This window comes from Schistocerca serialis, chromosome 8 (genome assembly GCF_023864345.2).
Source record: "Schistocerca serialis cubense isolate TAMUIC-IGC-003099 chromosome 8, iqSchSeri2.2, whole genome shotgun sequence".
NCBI classification, from domain to species: domain Eukaryota; kingdom Metazoa; phylum Arthropoda; class Insecta; order Orthoptera; family Acrididae; genus Schistocerca; species Schistocerca serialis.
In genome coordinates, this window is record NC_064645.1 from 345,432,435 (window position 1) to 345,456,223 (window position 23,789).

A 23,789-nucleotide genomic window follows, 5' to 3' on the forward strand; every position below is an offset into this window, starting at 1 on the left:
AACATAGCGACAAACACACAAAATTTACAAGTGTCCTTCCTATTGCATACGTTGTAGGAAAAGTAGCAAAATATGAAAGTATTTATAAATAAATTATCGTTAGTTAAATAATAACACGTGATCGAACAGCACTATACACACTGCTTTCTTATTTATTTTTGATTTGAGTTTAACACTATTAAATTTGGACATGTAAGTCAGGCACAATACCAGTAACCACAACTGGGACCATACGTACGTTAGCAAATTTTGTTGGCATGAATCAGAATTTTTATCGGATTGCCTGTTCCACAGACTGCCGTCTCGAATGCCTTCACTGACTCCTCTAACTTGAAGCAGTGCGTTATGATTGGCTTCGGGTCAACTCTTCCGGTAGCCACCAGGCTCAGCGCTATGGGATAGCTGAAAGAAAATGTCTAATATAACACAGGCAACGCGCCGAGCAGGTACAGTTCTTACAGAATGACAGTCGCTGTTGATACAAGGTTAAATCCTTCCATGCTCGTACTTTCGTCCCCCTAGGAATTTGCAGTTTCCACAGTGGATAACTAATGTTTAGCTGCGTATGAATGCCTGCCTTTGAACACGAGGACATTATTTTTCTACGCTGATGTGAGTTGGTGCAGCGTTCAGATTAACAGTCTGCTGTTCATAGTGTGAGCACTGATTCGCGTTCAAATATTGTGTTGTATTTAGGCCGTGCGCTGTATTTGCTGGTGTGTAATCGCTGTAGTCAAGGGCCTGGCGTATGTTACTGCAGCTGCCATTGTATTAAATCGTGGAAGGTTCGTAATTTCGTCCCCCTTGTAGTTCTTATTTATGTCCCAGGAACGATATTTGGAACTACTATTAAAATTTTATAGTATTTGTTATTTATAAAGATTATTTTCCTTTTTTCAGTTGTGAAAAAGCACACCGAGAGAAATGTAGTCGTTTCATGAAATGCTTCGTTTCATATCACGAAACATGCCCTTCATCTACACAGACACAAATTCATACATGAAGTATGTTAGAAGCCGAAAAAAACAGTATAAGCGTTGTTCCTTCATGGTGTTCAAGTGATGTATAATAGTTACAGTGTTTGGCAATGTCGTGTGCAGAAATACAATTAAATTAATTTTACTCTTGAGAATTTTAATGGGGACGAGATTACAAACACTTTCTTCGTATTTTTGCTTTCGCAGTGTTAACTAACTATAACTACTAGCTACAGTACGTTGTAACAATTTATCTGTAACTTTCCTAAAATGGAGAATAAATTCGGGAATATATGTACCAATTTTTAATGTATCCCTTAATCTTCCGGGGTTACAGGTCCTAACCTATTAGAATGACGAAATCTGTGCCGCCTGCCTTACAGATTTTAAGCCCCGAGACGACTGTGCCAAAGTTTGGGTTGTGTGCTCTCCCAGAAAAAACATTAACATCCGCCTGAAAAGTCAACAATTTCGGTTCTTTTTCGTACATTGAGTAGTTTAGAGTTAATATTTAGCATCATTCATTCGTTTCCATTTGTTCTACCCAATAGGTGTTTCAGTGTGCCTGTAGACCAGGACAGAGCTACTACAATATTTATACTACTAAGTTATACATAAATTTCATACTAAATATACTAGGATTATATTCTACAGATTGAACCCAACATTGCCAAGAAAATTTCAGTGGTCATTCAAAGATATTTTCTACCAATTTCGTATGAACGATCCGTAGTTCCCGGTGGCTCGTTACAGAGTAATAATGTAAACACCGCTGGGGAAGCAAACCCGACACAAAACTGGGCAGTAATGAATGCAGCCTTGAAGGCGAAGAGTAAATCAGGAATTACTGTTGTCAAAAGGGAGTACTGTGAACAAGCACCGCGAATAAAAGGAACTAGTCAGTTTCCAAACAAGACACACAGACTATACCTCAGATATTTGTACTGTAGTGCAGATACTTTGAGTATAATAGAGATATAAAGACAGATCATTATCATCATCATCATCTTGAACAAAATGGTTCAAATGGCTCTGAGCACTATGGGACTCAACTTCTGAGGTCATCAGTCCCCTAGAGCTTAGAACTACTTAAACCTAACAAACCTAAGGACATCACACACAGCCATGCCCGAGACAGGATTCGAACCTGCGACCGTAGCGGTCGCGCGGTTCCAGACTGTAGCGCCTAGAACCGCTCAGCCACTCCGGCCGGCTACCTTGAACAGTTCCCAGCCCCAGGCTGAGTCCGTTTGGAACATAAGTCTTGCTATGTAGTCCTGTTTTCCCACGATCTTTCTGTGTTCACTCTGGTCCATATCTCCAGATCTCACCTTTTCTTCCTTTTCCTTTTTTTAAAAAAAAACACTCCTCCGCACCTTTCAGTCATCCACCCCTTGGTCCTCTCCTCGTAGTAGTTTCTTTCGATTCTCCTTTTAATGCATCATCTTGCGAATCCTCTTTTTTCCAGTCTCCTTAAGTGCCAATACCATCTTAGCCTTGATGTTCCTATCCTGTTCTGCAAGGGTTCCTCTTTCACTGTTTCACCTACCCTTCCACACCTCACTTCGTCACTCTTTGTTACTAGTTTCCTACTTCTGAGGAACTTCATCCCACGTGCCTGTAATCAGCTTACATCTTCTTTCTTCATTACCCATGTTTCAGATGCATATAATGAAGAATGTAGATGACAGTGCACTGCCTTTTTCACACCACATATTTGGTGGGACCAATCCGTCCTTTCATTTCCTACTTTCACACAACTCAGACTTCCACACTATATATCCTCTACTTCGCGTGCTATCTCTTTTTCCGTTCCCTTCTTTTCTAGTGCTTTCCAGACTTTTCTTCTCATGGCGTTATCAAATGCCTTTTCTATATCGGCAAACACCAACACAAGATGTTTCCCTAGTTAATAGTGGTGTTCCTGGAGCTGCCTGACGGCAGATATGGCTTCAACTGTTGACCTCCCAGGTCTGAAGCCATGCTCTTCCTCTCTGTATATTGTCGACTCTTGTTAAGAGTTTGGATGTGGGGATAAGAAATCAGACGGACCACAATTACTCGGTAACGAGCCACCAGAGGTCATATGCCCGTCATGCTAGAATGCTCTGAAAATATCCCTGAACAGTCTCCAAAATATTGACCGTGGAGTTTGGATTCGTGTTGTATAATATAACTAGAAAATTAAAGTGGATGAGAACAGAACAAATGCATCACACAGAAATGTAGTATAACTAACATCTTCCGCGGCGCGGCAAGCGCTGGATATCTCTAATATGAAAGGTATCTGAGTGTGTTAGAAGTTCCCTGTATTGTGTTACAACGCATTACATTAGACTGTATGTTGTATCATGTTACTACCTTGAAAATATTTTCGATGCAAACCGTATTCTTTTCCTTGTTCCGCATGTGGAGCATGTCGAGGCACTGTCCGCAACTATACTATAGATTCTGAATAACACGGCAGCACTAGTTTATCTTTTATCTATAGTTTGGGCAAAAAGGTCATTATCCACTCATTGTCAGAACATAGGGTGGGGGGGGGGGGCGAGTAGAGTTAAGGGTAATGGACACATGAAAGGAGAGATAGGAAGTGCATTGTAAGACAAAAAAAGACGCACCACGTAGGAATTATCAGACTGGGACGGAAATTGTTAGACATTATGTACATCTACAGACAAACAAATGAATAAAAATTTAGAAAACATTGGATGATTCACTCTAGAGAAAGAGCTTCACTAATTAGGCAAGTCCATAACGCTTTGATCCTCCTCTGGTAGTCATTCGCTGTAGCATTGATTAATAGAGTTGTTGGATGTCTTCCTTAGGGATATCGTGCCAGTTCTGTCCAATTGGAGCGTTAGATCGTCAAAGTCCCGAACTGATTGGAGGGCTCTTCCCATTATCTTCCAAACATTTTCAGTTTGGGAGAGGTCCGGCGACCTTACTGGCCGGCTAGGGTTTGACGAGCACGAAGACGAGCAGTAGAAACTGTCACCAGGTGCGGGTGGGCACATCTAGTTGAAATGTAAGCCCAGGATTGCTTGCCATGAAGGGCAACGAAACGGAGTGTAGATTATCGTCGACCTACTGCAGTGCTGTAAGGGCGCCGCAGTGACAACCAAAGGGTTTTGCTATGAAAAGAAATGGTGCCTCGGACCACCTATTCTGGTTGTCGGGCCTGCAATCTCATCGACTGGAGTAGAATTGTCTTCAGTTGAGGCACTTGAACTTAGCCTCGATGACCAGCGAAGACGTGTTTGGAGTCGGCCCGGACAGCAATGGATACCAATGTGACTATTGCGCGCCATATGGCCCGACAGTCAGGAGTAATGATCTGGGGTGTCATTTCTTTTCATAGCAGGACCCGTTTTGTTGTCATATGCAGCACCCTTACAGTACAGCGGTACATCGACTATATTCTGCGCCCCATTTCGTTGCCCTTCATGGCAAGCAATCCTGGGCTTACATTTCCTGTACACGGTAGCTGGTCCTGCTACTTGTCTTCAGGGTTGCCAAGTCCTACCATGGTTAGCAAGGTCGCCGGATCTCTCCCCAATGGAGAACGTTTGGAGCATTGTGCTAATGGCCTTCCAACCAGATCGGTACTTTGACGATATAACGTGCCAATTGGACAGACTTTGGCAAGATCTGCCTCAGGAGTACATCCAACAACTCTGTCAATGAATCCCAAGCCAAATAACTGTTTGCATAAGGACCATAAGCGAACAAATGCCTTATTCTATTGTTTAATTTATGAAGCTTTTTCTCTTGAATGAATCACCCAATTCTTCTGAAATTGTAACCATTTGTTTGTCTGTACATGTACATCATATCTGCCGCTTTGCGTCCCATTCGTATAATTTCTTCGTGGTGCGCCTTGTGTTTTGTCTTAGAGTGTCAGTGAGAATAAGGAGATAGCCTCTTCTGTTATTTGAAAATTAATAAATCAATGTCGGTGAATATCGTCTTTTATTGCAGCGGATCCTTGCATCCCTAGTTGTTATGTTTGCGTGGAATTTAAATAGAGGAATATCGCGGGCAGTAGGTGCATGGCCTCTTTACTTTTGTAGGACGTGATCCATTTGTGAGTCGTCTCCCTTCAGTAGATCAGATTGTCTTCAAATTAAATCAGCTGTAGTATTCCGAACATGGGGGGATAGCTTACGGTAGTACAGAAGCTCATCGAATAAAATATCATTCATCTACCTGACAAGAACACACTGTGACTTCGGGGCGCTGTCGATGATGTAGAACTGGTTGCTTGCTGTCTTGTGACCTTCCAAATTTCACGTCAACTATGTCAGCGATGCAGTGTTTCTACACCAGTCGATTATATAGAAGAAGTGCAATAAGATGGATCGGCATACAGAGGGGCAGAATGCCAGAAATGAGTTATCGTGCTTGGACGCGTCCGTGGCCACACCGTGAGTAAAGTTGTCCTATTTGTTGGAGAACTGACGCGGACTGTCTGAAATGTGTACAAGGATCGATGTACCACTCACAGTAGCGTAGCACTGCTTAAACTGATCCTAACCGACAGGGACCGGGAAGGGGCGTCACGCCTTGTTAGTGGTGGTTGTTAGGGATGGCGGTTATCGCTGAAACAGCCGGTTTTACGCTACATCTTTTTTTTCGCGCCACTTGAGTATGACTGTCAAAACGGCTCCAAATAACCACTTTCTGAAATAACCGATTTTAGATTTTTCATTCCTACTATTTTCTGTAACAAACGTAGAAACCTAACAAAGACCGAAAAAATGTCGACTCTCAGCTTCAAGATGCATGGAATCAAAACATCCAATTAGAAAGGCAAATTGAGGAAAACCTAGTCCATCCACCGTTCGCTGCTTTTATCCAAAAAAGTGGGTGAATACACCAGTATAGTTCTATTCATTCCAATTTTTTGAACATCACGTTGTAATTGGGGATCATACTACTATGTGGGGATTACAACGGTCTACGCTAAAGGGTGAAAACTGAGGTTGAAGAAAACTGTTTCGAGTTAATTTGTCCATCTTCAAGGGCTATAAGCAGATAGAGGCATATTTAGTAGACACAGGCCGCATTTCAGCTACTTTCTGTTTTTATTGTGTGCTATGAATGGATAGTCGTTAAGACTAATTTATTATTGTTACCATAATTTCCTTCCCCTTATATTATTTCATAGAAATGGTAGATAAATCTTTAATCTTTTAAACCGAATGAATCATTATAATTCATTGCTATCACACTTCATAAATAAGATATTTCCAGACAAGGGCTGGTGCCATTCTGCAGTACAACGGATGTTCGGCGACGACAGCGGGAAACTGCAGTGTAGACCAGGTGGGAGCAAGTCTTGGACACTGCACTTACACGCATACCTTAAGCCACGACTAACGGCAATAGGAACATAATTATCTCAGCAATGCTGCACAAATTCTTATGCCACCTGTTTCTTGTTCGTTTCTGCCAGCACTGTTATTAAAGAAAGCACTGATCGCTTTACCCATTTTCTATAGTAATATTTCAAACCAATGCAAATTTTACGAATAAAAATCATTCCCTTTTTTTTAAAAAAAAGATTTAAAAACGAAACATTTTAGCACTGGTACTGTGGCTAATTGATATTTCGTAATTTTACTCTGTTATAACTGAAAACTATAACCGAGACGGAAAAATACCGAACAAAATAGCCCTTAGGTGTAGCAGTTATTATTAAAATGCAGCCTCTGACTTACGTCCAACGTAAGATAGTGATAGTGCTCTTGCAGTGTCCCGAGTATTGTCCGTTCTCTGGTCAAGAGTACGGGAAGTTTTGCGGTCTAGTTTACACAGGTTGCTATAGAAGTGCGACAGCTGGAACCTCATGATCTCCAGCAACTTTCCAAATATATTGCTCTTCGGTTTTTGGCAGGGATTGAAGAGTGGAATGACGAGGCACATTTTACATTTCAGGTTGCAGTCAACACACAGGAATGGCGAACTTGGGGGCTGTTAAACTGCGCGTCATGTAGGAAGAATCACAGCACTCTCCGCGTGCGACTCTGTGGTGTGGATTCGCAATCCCTTTTATTCTCGTTCCGTTCTTCTTTGAAGAGAATACACACAAAGGGATCATCAGGTGTACCATGACGTCTGCATGTTGCGGAGACCTTGTACAGCACGTGATTCCTGCTTTCGTAGAGCGCAGCTGTGTGGAAACCACTGTTTTCATACGAAATGCCAACATCTCGTAACACTTGCCCAGTGAAAGATCTACTTAATAAAATCATCCACGAATGTCATATCTCAAGAGGTTTTCTGGATGCATGGCATGCAAGATCACCTTATCTGAATCCATGTGACTTTTGGCGCTGGCGATATCTATAGGAACGCGTTTGCCACGCACACGTTCGTTCTCCACCTGATCTGAAGACCAGTACACAGGACCACGATATTCATATTCCACCCGAGCTGCTGCGAGCAGCTGTTGATCTCGTCTTTTCACGGATGAAGCGTCTCGTCGACTCTTCCGGTGCTCATGTTGAACAAATTGTGTAAGCAGCGGTTAATGGAAAAGTCCGCCGGGCGGATTCGTGCCGGGGACCAGGCGCTCCTTCCCGCCGGGAAAGCCGTGCGTTAGACCGCACGGCCAAACGGGCGGGCGAGGCGACAACACTTCTCCCTTTCATGATAGCGTCTGATTCCCCCACTCAACGTACGCACATGACTTCGTGCTCGGAGTGGAAACGTGTTTCTCTTTATTGTTCAAAGTCATCGGCGGCGAAATGGTATTGCGCATTGGGGTGAGCAAAACTTTCACGGGTTGCACCATGTGCTGCAAACCCGGGGCGGGCCGAGCGTCGGCGGAAACACGTGAAAATGCATCCCAGGCGGAGTACAATGCAAGCGCCTCGCTCTGCCCCCCCCCCCCCGCGGTTTTTTCGGCAGACTGGACTGAAACAAATCGCGAGACGGATCCGATTGCCCGCCCGTGCTCTATTACATTGACTGACATGTCACTATTCATATTACTAGATAAACATTGACAGTAGCGAAACGAGAACACTTACCAGTTACGGTAGCGGAGACAGCCCATCACATCGACTTCGTGACACACTGGAACGATCGGCATACAACTGCAGTCGGTAGATATGCCTACAAGAACATACTTTCCACCGTAACGTGTAACCTGTGGACATGTTTTCAATCAGTGAACGTCAAGCAGATCACGAAGAGCCTAAGTGAGTTTGTAGTCGCGACTACTTTCGACGTACCAGTATGCCCCTCCTAATCGTGCTCTCGAAGCCAGAGCAGTCGATGGTGACATGTGGAGCTCCACCCATGCCACACCTTACCTCCTGCACGAATTTTGCTTCATCGTCGTCGTCGCACTGCTTGAAAGTAATATCTGCGCACATTTTCTTGGCGACGCCAAGCCGAAAGTCATTCTTATCTGAAACGAAAATAACAAGAGACTGTAGAAGATTGTGTTGCACGGACAAGGGTAGACTCCCTTTACCGAGTCAGTATCGCTAGATTAAAATGTAGCAGCTCATTAGGTCACATGTGCATTGATCTCTTGATTGACTAACAAAATGAAATATTTCTTTCTGTAACGTTAGTCTGTATTCTACTTAACGTCTTCTCTGTCGTATCACAGAGTCAAGTGAATCAACCTCTTTATGAAAAATGAAAAAAAAATGTTCAAATGTGTGTGAAATCTTATGGGACTTAACTGCTAAGGTCATCAGTCCCTAAGCATACACACTACTTAACCTAAATTATCCCAAGGACAAACACACACGCCCATGCCCGAGGGAGGACTCTAACCTCCGCCGGGACCAGCCGCACAGTCCATGACTGAAAGATGAACACCAAAGAAATACTGACCCACAGTTACGTACACGGCAAACCGAGTAAAACAGAGAACAATGTACACGTGATGTAATGAAAATAACGAACTAATTGCAACTGGCTTCATATTTTCAATACCATTACACATTCCTTAGGAACAAGACATAGTAAAAAACATGTTTCTATATCATTATACATTCCCTAGGAACAAGATACAAAAAACTATTTCTAGTTACGTTCTAACTTGTATGGTAGAGTTGAGTTCCATACACTGAAATCGTTACCTGAGGTGAAATTATTCTGACTTCAAATAGCGTTCAAACCTCAACTTACCTAAACAAGATTTCCTATTCGTACAGGATGACCTAACAACTATTGCACTCTATTCACACAAAACAATCGACCTAGTAAAGTTTTTAATGCTGCTATCGGTCCAACAGTTTTTCGTCTGAAGTGCACCAAGGGCAGTTATGGTCAACATTGCTAATGATTTTGGTCAGAGACGAGGGACATGAAGAAGGACATACCTAGGTCTTTGCTCCGTGCTCATGAAATCATGATTTTCAGGACCTGCAGCGACGTACCCGGTGGTGAAATGTTCGCCTCAGTCAATTTAGCTCCGACTGAATATCATGAAAACTACTGAGTACCTAGAAACAGTTTCTATAATTCGTACATCCTAGAGTACAAGCCATTGAGATACACTGTCTGGGTTCCAAAACTGTTGAAGACACTGTTTTCCTCCTCACCTCCTCACTCAAACGGCTCTCTCACTCCTTTCATCTCATTCTTCGGATTCATTTGCTTTCCTTTACCGTGGCTGATTTGTTCTTTGTTAACATGTACATTGGCGAAGCAGACTGCCGCCATGATACCAGCTTGCTCTGACCTCCGTTACCTTGGAGTCAGTCTAGCAGAGTCCAACGTTGACAAATTGTTGGTTCTCGTATGGTGGGTGCTTCCGTAACCAAGGTAGCGTAAGTGATTGTTGTTTTGCGAGCCATCATATTGAAGATATATACCGCATGCAGGGTAAGGTGAAAAACATCCGCTAAGTCACAACGCGGACGGAAATGTCTGTTCAGCGATCGTGACAGACGGTCATTAAAGAGGATTTCGATAAAGAAATAAGGTGATGACAGCTGAAAAACTCACTGTGGATCTGAATGTCGCGCTCGTGAATACTGTCAGCACCAAGACAACACGACGGGAGCTCTAGAAGCGGAACTCCAAAACCACACAGCAGTGACGGAAATGCCCGTAACAGAAAACGCGATTCAGAAGCTATAAAACCTGGACTGTGGCACAATGGAAGAAAGTCATTTGGTCAGATGAGTCTTGTTGCAACTTCTGACCGAGTTTGTGTTTGAAGAGTGAAACGTGACATGGGATCTTCGTGATTTGGGCAACCATATCGTAGCATTCCATGGACACTGTGGTTACTCAGCAAGGTCACATTACTGCCAGGGGTTATACGAATATTTTGGCTGATCAGATCCACCTGATGATACAGTCTTTGCTCCTCAATGGCGATGCTGTGTTCCAAGACGACAGGGCTCCTGCTCACACAGCTCACATCGTCTGGGACTGGCTTTGCGAGCACGAGGACTAATTTTCACATCTCTCATGACCACCACAGTCACCAGACGTCAATATTATTGAGCCTTTGTAGTCCGTTTTGGAGATAAGGCTGCGCGCGATTGATATCCACCTCCGTCGCGTTACCTAAATATGCCATTATTTTGTAGGAAGGATTGTATAAGATTTCCCTGAGAATCATACCGAACCTGTTTTCATCCATTACGAGACGAGTGGAAGCTGTTTTGAATGTCAACGGTTTTCTTAAAGTGCATCTCCTGTACGTGCTGTGGCTGCTTTGGTAAGCGCTAGAACTCCCGTGGCTAGTTGACAACTTCCATTGTTTCTCTCTCTACAGTTTTTCCTTCAGTTGATTTGAAATTCGAACGATTTTCTTTCTTTCTTAAGCCAGTATGGTAGTTAATTGGCCTACTGCTGTCTTGAAATTCCGTTTATAACATACTATGGGCTGGAGTAAACAAACTTCTTTGTCTCTTAGGCTCAAATGGCTCTGAGCACTATGGGACTTAACTTCTGAGGTCATCAGTCTCCTAGAACTTAGAACTCCTTAAACCTAACCAACCTAAGGACATCACACACATCCATGCCCGAGGCAGGACTCTAACCTGCGACCGTAGCGGTCGCGCGGTTCCAGACTGCAGCGCCTAGAACCGCTCGGCCACTCCGGCCGACTCTCTCTCTCTTTAATACCTTGTTTGTTCAAATATCTTCCCTTGTGTTAAACTGCTATTTCCGCTGATAGTACGACGTTATGGATTAGTGACTCCCATAACGGAAGGGCTGCTTCCGCTTTTATTCGTATTGTCGAATATGTCTTATTTACGTTAAAATTCTACTGTCCGTTTCATGTGCGTAACCGACCCGCCTGTCCCAGTATTAGCATACAGCATGTTTCGCCATAGACACGTGCACTGAGTCTACATGTTCGACGCTGCCATGGTCATAGTGCAAGTAGAATTTCTCTAGAGGTCAGGTAGGAAACTACTCACCTGCGGGAAGAAAATGGAGCGACAGTGATGCAAAGACTACAGCCAAGATAAAGACACTGGAACATCCAAAGCTAAAGATTAACCTAAGCAACGTTGCTATATTCCTATACCTTGGAATTCTTCTATAGAAGGACAATATAGTATTCAAGCAACGTGGATGCGGTAGGTGGCAGCTACTCGCCGTATCGTGTGACAAAGAAACGCTTGTATACTTCAATGAAAGTATACACGGTGAGTCGCACAAGACGTAACACCACTTTTATGTCATGAACGGTTCAAGGAATCAGACGAGGTTTTATACAAATTGTAGTGCCCCAGAATTTTACGGAAATCTGGAGACACTTGTGTTCCAGCCGTTTCGAACACGCGTTATTTTAAAGCAGGGCGTAAGAATGAGCATGGGATATTGCACCCATTTATTGTTTGTGCAGGCGAAACTGGAAGGGAGATAATTCGTCGGCGCTGGCAAGTGTTCAGCGCGACCTGCCGAGAATAATCAAATACGGCCCGGAAGCTCCGTGGCCGGCTGCAAAGAGTAATGTAGCTTTGTATTGTTGAAAAACAAATGTAGAGACTCGAAATAGTGACTGTTTATTAGACGTTGAACTGCTGTTGAGAGTACGTGGACTGGACGTGGATAGTCAGCCACGATAAAAGCTTATGTATTAATTGTGTTCAGAAATGTGTTATTAACTGATTCTGGGTGCCCGGTAATGTGTGGTTTTTTTGTACAAAGTGGAAACAAATATGTTCTGGTGCATTGAATGATATTCCAAGAGCAGCGTATTTTTTAAATAAGAAGAGAGAGAGCGAGAGAGTGAAAATTTCCCCTCCCTAACAGTGAAATCTTCGGAGAAGGGTCCGGTGCTAGCAGAAGACATCGGCGCTGCAAGAAAGCAAAACCAGCACTCTTCAACAAGTAAGTCCACGAAAACGCTTAAGCTGTATAGGGAGAGCTTAACATTACACCGGGCCACCGCAAAATGTTAGTACACCGATGGCAAATTAATGTTGTTGTCCGTTTAATCCTTGAAAGTATTGTATGAACCGTGATACTGAGGCAAATGCTTTTTTTTATTTTTAATGGAACGGTGCCCTTTTTTTAACGGCATAGCTGGCAAACGACTTTTAACTATATTATTCCGGCATATTTCCTTCCCAGGAATAAAGGGGTAAGAGGTGAGTTTCAGATTAGTGAAAAAAATGAAGGGTGACCCTTTCGGGTCTCCGTGTTGCAAAGACAATATTCTTAATGTTCTAGCAGAAGTAGTGATTTGCCAGGACTTAATGCAATCTCCTAGCCATACTCCTAAACTCAAGTTGAACTGAAACATAAATCGGTGTTAGTTCTCAGATGATAACATGGTCCGTTTCCCTGTTTGTGCGTCACCTGTTATGTCTCCCTCTCCCTTTAGTTTTTAATGAATTCTAACATTTTTAGTAGTTTCCGACAGTACGCTATTTAGACTCTCAAATAGTATCGAGTTTATGTTTTCTATTGTAGTATTTCGACGCGCAAGTTGCCTAAGTGTTACTGTACAGCTTTTGGCTCTCCTCTGCAGCAGTTTATAGTGGAGTGTGACATGACTGGAGTGAAATTTTAGGAATCGAGGGAAAAATTTAATATCAAATTATCTCCAGCGTCATGTTGTAATTCTAAGTAATGGTCATTTCCTTATTTTACATAACTTGCATTCAACCACTGCTGTCAAAGATCTGACATTTTCCTATCTAAGTTTGTTACTTCCTTGTCTTATCTGACCTTTTTCTATCTAAGATTGTTACTTCCTTGTCTTATTTTACGGTTCCTTTCTATTTAGGACTTCTCCAGATGATGTAAATAACGCTACGTGGAGGCGTTGTTAGGGTTTATCCCCTTCTTATTCTTAAGAAAACACTAAACGTGGAAGGATATGAGCTACTTTTACAACACAGTGTACTTCGTACAGAAAGGAACAGTTCCGAGACGATAATTGTTTGTATCAGCATTACAGTGGACTGAGTCATAAAGCAACACCCGTGAGGCAATGGTTTGAAGACATTGACATGGACTGGCATGCTCACAGTCCTGAGCTCAACGCAATGGGTGTCTTTGGAATGAGTTAGAACATCGACCAAGTTCCACACCCCTGCGTCGAACATTGCTAGCTTCTCTGGTTTCGACTGCTGAGGAACAATGGGCTGCCATTCCTCCACAGACATTCAGACGCCTCATTGAAAGTGTCCGCAGCAAAGATGAAACCGTCAAGAAGGCGAAGGGTGGAGTCATCCCATATTAATATCCACTAATAGGGGCCTAGTTCAGTGTACTTCTGAGGGCACGATTTTAATGCAAAATGTTTAGGAAACAATAAATTATGTTTACTACCGCTCCGTTACAGAGTGATTATCCAGCGAAGCAAACTTCAATTGACTGCCATTTTGAAGGAGGGAATTTGTTTGACGATAAAGGATCAGTATCAAGATATCCAAAGTTATTGTAATGCTAGAGTCTGTGTGAGTGAAGAATGGGATACAGATTTTGTAATGGATGTAGATAACGAATATCTGCGAAGATGAAAACTTTATCGATGGAGCAGTTAATCAAAGTTTTGTAAGGGAAATCAATAATAATAATCGCACTATACACAATGATATAGTGGGATTTATTAATGAAATTAATAATGATACAAAGAAAGGAAACAATCAGTTGGAATTAATAATTAATATGGCATAATTATATTATGAACAGTTTAGATTTCCAAAGGATCAAAAAAATATTTCAGTATACCTTGCTAACTAGGACGTCGAAGTAATCCTGAACGCGGCAAATGTTACTAACAGAAAAGACAGAGATAATTTCGCGGTTGGAATGAGTGTAATTATCTATTATAGATAAACGAATGTGAATATAAAGTTCTGATACGTTTACGCCAAGGTCTGAACAATCGACACGCAACTGGAAACATGTGGACATTGTCTATGTTTCAAGGTAAACTTTTAAGAAACGTGAAAATAGACTGAATTGAAAAACAGGTATCGATAAACCGGAACCTGATACCTCCCGTAAAATAATTCCAACATAGTAAAAAACTGAGGGTTTTACTTTTTATTACCATAAGGATTTTCAACAACTGTGATAGTGTAAAGTACAAATATTCCACGTATCAACGGAAAATAGCGTTTTGCGGTAACCATTGAGAGTGTTATTTGCTTTGATCCTATAAAAAAATAAATAATTATTTACATCAAGCACGGTTCAAAGTGCAAAAGGTACAGCAGGATCCATGGGTTAAGCTGGTAGGGTAAAGGAAAATAGTCTGTGTATTGTAATGTGCCTGAATTCTCCCTTGTATGAAAACATCCAAACATTATCAGATGACTTTGCCTTCAAAAAAGTGATAAACAAGAATAATGATATATATGAGCATTATTAACACCAAACAATTTCTATACAAAGAGATGTTAAACAGTGCTGGTGTATTTAGTTTGTAGGTGAAGTGTTCGAACTGTCTATTTCATGAGAATGTAGGCTAGGTATAAAAATTATCTTTATGAGATAGTCAATGTTAAATGGTGCTAGCCGGGCAGAATCAGTCAATTTAATGTCCTCCACATGTGTAGTACTCTAAACCCTCCAGCTGAAGTGTGCAAGTGTGATACAGCAATAACTAGAATTGAAATGGGGTTTGCCTCGACAGAGAAATAATGATGATGTGAGAGTATTGGAAGGTTGTCGAGGGCATAGAGGCATTTTTAGTGTTTATTGGACGTAATGATAAACATGGGAATGATGATGGAGAGATCTATGTTTATTAGATGTATGATTGAAGTACGAAATCTGTCAGAACAAATACTGTATCACGTAGAACTGGAACAAAAGTAGCACAACTACCAAATAATGACATGTTAGGCATTATCTAAGTACCCACTGGACGTTGAGCTACATGAGCATATGGAACTGTTCCTTTTTTCCCTGTGTGTGGAATCACTATTTCTTGGTTAATTTTAGTTCTATTATATCCATCATTTACTATGTTCTTCACTTCGTCATCACAGTCTCGAACATGCCCGTGCAGAATAATGAGATCTAAAAAATGTATTAACTTAGAACAGCTTTTTCCTTGAGTGTCTGCGCTTGTTTCCTCACTGTTTAATATTGATATCCCATGCTTAGCTGCCACGAAGAACAAGAATTTGCGTATGCTGATGACTTTGCCCGTGCTATGTACAACAAAAGGCTTCGGTGATGTAATGCTGTCTCTTACTAAGGGTCTGAAGAGAGCTCTAGCGTACTCAAAAAGCCGCCAGCAACTATCCACCAAACACGCACATCTATGTTTTTCCTTCTGAGCAACGCAATGTGCAAAACAATAATCTCCCTCTAAATTTAAGAATAAAAACAATGAATTCATTAAATTAGCACTTACAGGTGAATTAAAGCTGTAGTAGTTGGACATAAGGAGAGCGAAGAGAGAGGTGGGTGAATGTGGTGGTGGGGGGGGGGGGGGGGGGGAGGGCAAAGTAGAGAGACAGAGAGCCACCCTGTCACAGTTTTACAACTCCACATGTTACAATTAATACAAGTCTTTAGGTATTTAATTTTTAATTACCCGTTCAATCTCATTACTTGAGCAAATTCTAGAGCCAGACACTTCTCTGGTCTAGGGTTTGAGCAGAGCGAAACAAAACTCTCCAGAAATTGCTTGAAAGTAATAAGGGTAATTAAGCAAACTTAATTAGTAATGTGAGGGAAAATGTTGTCCGAATTTTCGTAGCCAAACGAAGAGTGACAGATGGGCAAATAGGTTATCAATTTGAGAGGCGTGAGATCTTGTTTGCAAACAAGATTTAAATGCCTGGAAGTAATCACGGTAATTAAGAAAGACATAATTAGTGATTTGAGGGAAAATTGAAACATTTCACGAACAGTTGCTGCTAGCAGTGAATAACGAAGTGTCCAAAGGTTCATCTCCTTAAGCTCTAGTAGCTATTTTACACATAAGAAGTTACATTGGGGTGATATTTAACTGTCACCAAATCTTTGCTCGAAGTGAAACAAGACTCCCCAGAAATGACACACTGGATTTTATACAAATTTTTACAGCCAGACTAAGTGTGCGAAATAGACTAATCACGTATCAAACTGATTAGTGTGAGTTCTATTTTCGCAAAAATTATTTAATTACTTGAAATTAATCAGGGTATTTAAGGAGATCGAGATTTATGTTACATTTCATGCTTTCTGAACGATAAAAATAAAAAAAAACTTGAAAAAACGATCGCAATATTTTATGAATTGATATGTCTAAAAGTAAGAAATAAATAGATTTGAGATGCTCGAAATCATGTACAACAATTATCCTCTAGTACTCTTTAAAATTCTAAGTTAAGCTCTGAACTTAATATTCTCATTTGGCACCTCATTTGCTGCACATAATTTTTTGTATCATTCAGAGGCGCGGCAGATGCTTCTCAGATCGAATTTTTTTCTTAAAAATAATTTCATAAAGCGTTTGACTGTTTATTCAGCTTTTTGTGGCCCACAACCTACAAAGAGACGTTTATGCAAATGACATCCTAAATTAAAAAACAGAGTTAGCTAGTACGTAGGTAACAATTTATGTTAAGTCCTAATGGAACATCAATGTGAAAAGATACACATGTAAAACAACTTTTCATGTCTCATTACACTAGACACGTTGTATTATTAAGCAAGCAATGTCCCGTGGTCCATTTTCATTATACAGAAACGCATATCACGTCTTTATATGGGCTACTTCATATGTCTATAACCGCAACTGATTTCGGAATGTATAAGAAAATTGTAAGTTATAGACAAACAAACGCGTAAGTCAACCAAACGGTGACAGCTGTACTTCACTAGTGAATCAGTGAAGTCCAAAGCATATAATCAGTAAAACAGGAGTTACAGAATAAAAGTAAATGCATCTAACTATCAACTAAACATAAATATATATGTGGAACAGTGATAAGGTTCTATTCAAGCCTCTGTTCTTTCCATAAGTCAAAGATCGACCGCGAATACTCAGTTATATTCCTAGGGCACTGATTCAGAATGGGCGCCCTTTATTCATCATAACCTAAATTTGTAAGTAATAAAAATTTATTCTGGTGTAAAGCAACGGGCACTCTTGGCCGCTACACAAAACTGCTTGAAATTATCCTTCTCTTTCCATACTAATCGTTTTATTTGCATTTATTTAATAAACTGTCTTCGTGAGATTAAAGTTTTCGTATTTAATTTCTCTTTTACAAGGGCGTGCTGGGAAGTAATGTCTTCGAATTTTTTTCTATGCTCTTAATATCGGTTGAGATGTTACATGCCATGCATATTACATACTCGTCATCCCAGCTTCGCCGACGCAAGTTAAAACCCTCTTCCGCTAGAAGGTCCGAATAGTAGCGTCCACCCTCGTTAACTGAGTAGCCAGCGCAGCAGAATGCCGCGCCAAGGGGCCCGGGTTCGATTCCAGGCTGGGGCAGGAATTTTTCTCCGCTCAGGGACTGGGTGTTGTGTTGTCATCATCATGTCATCCCTATCTCCGACGAGCAAGTCGTCCAATGTGGCGTCGAATGCAATAAGTACTTGCCCTCGGCGGCCGAACGTCCCCGAATGGGGGACTCCCGGCCCACAATGCCGTACGCTCATTTCCATTTTTCCGAATACTAGCGTGTAACATGACCGTATACAGCGTAACTATGTAGGTGCATGAGAAACAGCGTGCTACAGTCGTGTTTCTAACATCAGAAAACGTGGCTCCAACTAAATTCATAGAAGAATGTCCGCCCCGATAGCTGAATGGTCAACGTGATGGACTGCCGTCCTAAGGGGCCCGGGTTCGACTCCCGGCTGAGTCGGGCATTTTCTCCGCTCAGGGACTGGGTGTTGTGTTGTCTTCATCATTATTTCATCTCCATCCGGCGCGCAGGTCGCCCAATGTGGCGTCGAATGTAATGAGACTTGCACCAAGGCGGCCGAACCTGACCCGTCAGGGGCCTCCCGGCCAATGACGCCAAACGTTCATTTTCATTTCCATAGAAGAATGTATGCTGTGTACAATAATGATTGTATCAACATCATTAATGTGCGAAGTTGCGTTGTTCCTGCTCGTAATGAAGGAAACAGTGCTGGTAACATCAACGTGCGTGACAGACCTCGGAGTGGACGACTGCGTGCGACAACCGACGAGACTCATCGGAAACTAGTTGATGAACTCACCAGAGAAAATTGTGTGGTAACAGAGAAACATCTCTCAGGTAAGTGTGGCGCATCGTGAGAGAGCATAGGGGCCATCACTGCAGAACTGCGGTACACAAAACTGTGTGCGCGGTGGATGCCTCGAATGCTCACTCTTGACATGAAACAGAGGAGATTGGACTTGTCAACAATTTCTTTTGGTTTTTGAGCGCGAGGATGACGAGTTCCCTAACAACATAGTGACAGTTGAGAAAAGCTGGGTTCACCATATCGACCCTGAAAGTAAGACAGCGTCCGCCGCAAAGCACCACCTGCGACAAATAAGTCCAGGACCATGCTGTCAGCGGACAAACTCATGCCCACAGGATTCTGGGATGTTCAACCGGTGGTGCATTTGGAATCCGTGTCTAAAGGCACCACCATGAACACTGCAAGGTACTGCAAGACTCTCATGAAACTGGAAACACGAATTCCAAGAGTTCGTCCACGTAAACAGTCGCTCTGCTTCTGGATAACAACGCCAGACCACACAAACGAGCGCTGGGTCACCTGCAACAATCGATGCCCTGGGTTCACTGTCTTCGCTCATACTCGATGCAGCCCCGACTTGGCCCCATCCGATTTTTACCTGCTTCTAGAACTCAAAGAACACCTTCGAGGACATCGCTTTGATAGTGACGGAGCGGTGGAATCAGAGATGAGATTGTGGCTCCGTCAAAAATCAATCATTCTACGGGTGTCAACGTTGAGAAACAAATATGTAGATGTGAAGAATAAAGATTGACAATGTTTATAATTTTTTTCTCATTTAAAAATCTATAAGAGTTTTCACATACAAAATTCTGAGGCATTACTTCACAGCACGGTCTTGCAAATGTATTACTAGTATTCGTTGAAAACAGTCTTGGTTGCAATTTTTTTTTTTTTTTTTATTTTTCAACGACGCGTTTCGCCTTATTTAGGCATCTTCAGGTTGTCTTTTCTAGATGGACGCGAGAGGCACCAAAGTCTGCATAACGCGTTCCCGTTCACAGGAACGAGTAGCAGAGTAAGATGGGGGCTCAGGTAGTAAGCATAATGCCCACCTAGTGCCCCCATCTTACTCTGTTACTCGCTCCTGTGAACGGGAACGCGTTATGCAAACTTTGGTGCCTCTCGTGTCCATCTAGAAAACGTAACCTGAAGATGCTTAAATAAGGCGAAACGCGTCGTTGAAAAATGAAAAAACTAAAATTGCAGCCAAGACTGGTTTTTAACGAATACTGTTAAGCACTGGTTTGCTGTATGCCACGTATGGATTGGAAGAAATATATTACTCTTCGACATGTCCACGTAAATGTATCTCATCAACTGAAGATAAGCGAAACACGTCTTCGCATAACGAAAGCTCTATAAGAAGCGTCTGTTGTTGTGTGTCTTAAAGTAATTTAATCCATAGCCACGTAGCTCAACAGCGGTTATCATGGATAAATTAATGCTCTTTGATTCGATTCTGTAGCTACGTATTGCGTTGGCGACAGGGTCAGGTCCCACGTCGTCAGCTGTAGCGTACAGTGGCTGTTAACTTACATGCAATTAGAAAACTGAGCGATTTCATCTCAAATCGTACAATGCATGTCAGTTCATCATAATGCATTTCTCTGGAAAAAATTTATACTAGACTTCCATATCATTTTTATTAAGAAATAAAATAATTCCAATTTTTTACTTTAAATTGATACAGGCCTATGAAGAACGTGAATTTTGTTAATAACTCACAATATAGTACTGAACTAAAAATATGTGACAAACAAACCGCAAATACTAGTGACCTGAAAGATTTTTTGCTTTTGAACTTTCAAATTTAGACGAGTAACACATTCATAGTCTTTATTTTTATGCACAAATTTTAGATTTTTCTAATGTTCAAAACTATTTTCTTTTGAATTTGGAAGGTCAAGTAATGCTAAATTTCCTGTTATATTACCACATACAACTCATCTATCTACCTACAATGTCTTCTCTTCTTCAGCTATCTGTATTACGTAAATATATAATAACAAGAATTTTAAAAATCTCGTTTTTATGAGATTTTACAAATTATTTGCTCTAAAACCCCCATCAAAAAATGTTGCATAGTATATTAGTTGGTTATTGTGTGATTTGTGGATGCAATCAAAATGAGATATTTTTTGTTTGTAAAATGTGAGTGATTTTTCAACATTAAGCGTATTTAGCTTTTAATTTTTAGCTTAAAATTAGTATGTTGACAACACTGTTTTCAGATCTCTTCTGTTTGGTATAAACACACATGAATTTCCATGTCAACCATCCTGCTTAGAGTTCTCTGTGTGATTTGAACTTCTTGTTGGGTATAGTGCCATTGATTAAATACACTAGTGAAAGGGTGAGGTGCGTGAACTGTGAAAACAAACACGGAAAGTTTGCGTTTAAGAAAAGTGGAAAAGATCTACCAGTTTTTATATTCTTTCGTAAATAATTCGTGTTAGTATTTGGCCACCATGACTTATTAAATTGATAGTTCGATAGCCTTCACACCCATCAGCACTAGCTTTCTTCGGAATTGAAATTATTACTTTCTTCTTGAAGTCAGAGGGTATTTCGTCTGTCTCACACATGTGTCACACCGAACGGAAGAGTTTTATCATGGCCGGTGCTCCCAAGGCTGTAAGTAGTACTGACGAAATGTCGTTTACTCCCAGGCCTTATTAGGACTTACACTGTGAAATTTTTCTTGCTGTATATCATATCTCCAATCACAAATTCAGTGAAGTAGTCTTCCATTTCTATAATATTGCCTTCAATTTCATCTGCCTTGCGGCAGATACGTGATGAATAGGGCCCGGATTTTAATTACCTAAAAAAAGTGAAATATGCAAGCATTTATGACCTAAAGCTTACATAAATATGACCTTAAAAAACAAAATACGACGTAATAGAAGTTTATTTAAAGCATTCTTATTTGTTTATGTAATTTTTATTCACCATGAAGTAATATAAAATTCACTTCTCAAAATATTGTAAGTATAGCTCTTTCTATCTATAGGGTTTGTAGCTAATTTGCACCTATTTTTTGAATGTCTCTAAACAGAAAGTATAGTGAAAAGATCATCTATCGAAACAGCAAAACAATGTTTTTATTTCTACATAGTATTTAAAGCATTTCCATTATTTAATTCCGTACGTCAATCTTCAGTATCTTCAAAGTTGCACTGGATCACAAGCTGCATTTTCAAGTTTCCCACTGTCAAAGACCTAAGGTTGTCGCTGAGGATAGTTTTGCACCTGGAAAAGCTCCTCTCCACTTCACAAGACGTCACTGGAGCGTATTTGAAGGCAGCCCAGTCACTGGAGTTCAACTTTGTTTCAGTATCTTCAAATGTTGCGGCATTCCCTGAAAGACTGTCACTAATTTTGCACAGTATAGAATATCCAGGATTCCGTTGGAGAACACTTTGCAATTTGGTTTTCACTTTTTCAGCCACATGACCACGAGCTCGACTCAACTCACTCTGCACATGTTGCACAATAGTCAGGGCTTCACATAGCTGAGTGCCAACAGCTTCCAGTCGTTTGGTGGCTTTTGGTATCACTGAAAAACTGGCGTTGATGTATGCCAAGTTTCGAGACAATGTATCTGTAAAAACGTCTTTCACAATTTTGATAGCACTTGACTCATCGCTACCAAGTTCACAGAAGATTGTCTTTATTTGGGTGTAGTTGTTGCAGCAATACTCAGCAGCATTAAGCCAAGAACCCCATCGTGTAAGAACACGTTTAGGTGGGAGGGACGTTGAAGGTGCTTGTTCCGTGAATTTCTGCACCAGTAGCGGAGCCTTCACATAGGTTTTCTTGCCACGGGAAATTAATTTGTCCACGTCAGGGTAATTTGACCGCACCTCTTCGGCAACTCTGTGCAACGCATGTGCAAGTCAAGTGCCGTACACCATACGGGGGAAGAGAATCTGAAGCCCTTTGGATGCTTTAGCCATATATGAAGCACCATCTGTTACAAGCAGCAAAACGTTCTCTCTTTTCATACCATCCGGCCACAGTAGCTTCAGAGAGTTGTCAAACAAAATATCAGTCGTCAAATTGTTTACTCTATCGAGAGCTTCACACGTTAGTAGGAACATTCTCCACGGCCATCAACACCAACAACAACATTTGCAATATATCGCCCACTAATATCCGTAGTTTCATCAATCGACAGCCAGATCTTTTGCTCCGCAATAGTAATTCGTATTTTGTTGAACACATCATTGTAGCACATGGATAAATAGTTTTTTCTCAGTGAAGATTCATGTGGAACTGGATGTGGTGTGTACTTCTCCAAGAACCGTCTGAAGCGTCGATTCTTCAGCTTTTCCAGTGGGATGTTGCAGGACACCATCATCTCACAGATCCTTGCAGAACGATTGCACGGTTGACGATTGACCTGTTTGTTCAAATAACAGCGTTTGCCTGCTGTTATTTTCAGCACTTCGTTTCACACAGCTGCTGTGTTTAGCGGTATTACAGTGTTGTTGCACACTAAAGCGCGTTTCTGCACTAACTTTAACATCACACAGTCTACAGAATAATTTTTTCCCATCAGTACTGAAGAACTTCTCTCCAAATTCTCGAACATATCCTCGCAACTTCACGCTGTCGGAACACTTTGCTTTAGGCATGTTCAACAAGGCAAAGGCTATATTCAAACTGGTTACTGGGAACACCTGTGCGACTGCGATGATTATTACGGCAGAAGCCTTTGTTGGCTCTGAGAGCGTATTGTCGACTCTGCGCAACAATGTTTTATGTTCGCGAAACGACTGTTGTGGTACACCGATTTTCTGCTACAGTCCTGAGAAATAAAGCTGTGTACTAATTTATCTGTTTATCTTTCATAATAGCACGTTAAATACTGTCTCGTGAGCAACATATTCCTTTTATAATTCGTATGTCCCGTAAGATTCGAGAAAAACGGTATATGAATTTTTGGCAAAAGTTGACGGAAATATGACCTATTATATTAAAAGTTAGCCACAATATGACATATTACTAAAATTTGTTGAAATATGAGTCTATATGCACAATCAAAATACACTTTCGACACTAAAATGCCTAGATTTGTGTACATTTTTTTCTAAAATTCACCCTATAGTTCAGAAAAATGTATGACTTGTCATTAAAATCCGGGCCCTAGCGATGAAACATCAG

At 41.2% G+C, this 23,789-nt stretch overlaps 1 protein-coding gene across 1 annotated transcript in view; it reads right to left on the minus strand.

Moving 5' to 3' along the window:
* Positions 1 to 239: 239 nt before the first annotated feature.
* LOC126417012 (sorbitol dehydrogenase-like) overlaps positions 240 to 23,789 on the minus strand; it is a 77,682-nt gene continuing 54,132 nt past the window's right edge. The window contains exons 6-8 of the mRNA XM_050084900.1: positions 8,219 to 8,397; positions 8,015 to 8,133; positions 240 to 402 (exon numbers count right to left, since the gene is read on the minus strand). Of these exons, the coding sequence (XP_049940857.1) occupies positions 240 to 402; positions 8,015 to 8,133; positions 8,219 to 8,397 (461 nt within the window). The remainder of the gene's footprint in view (positions 403 to 8,014; positions 8,134 to 8,218; positions 8,398 to 23,789) is intronic.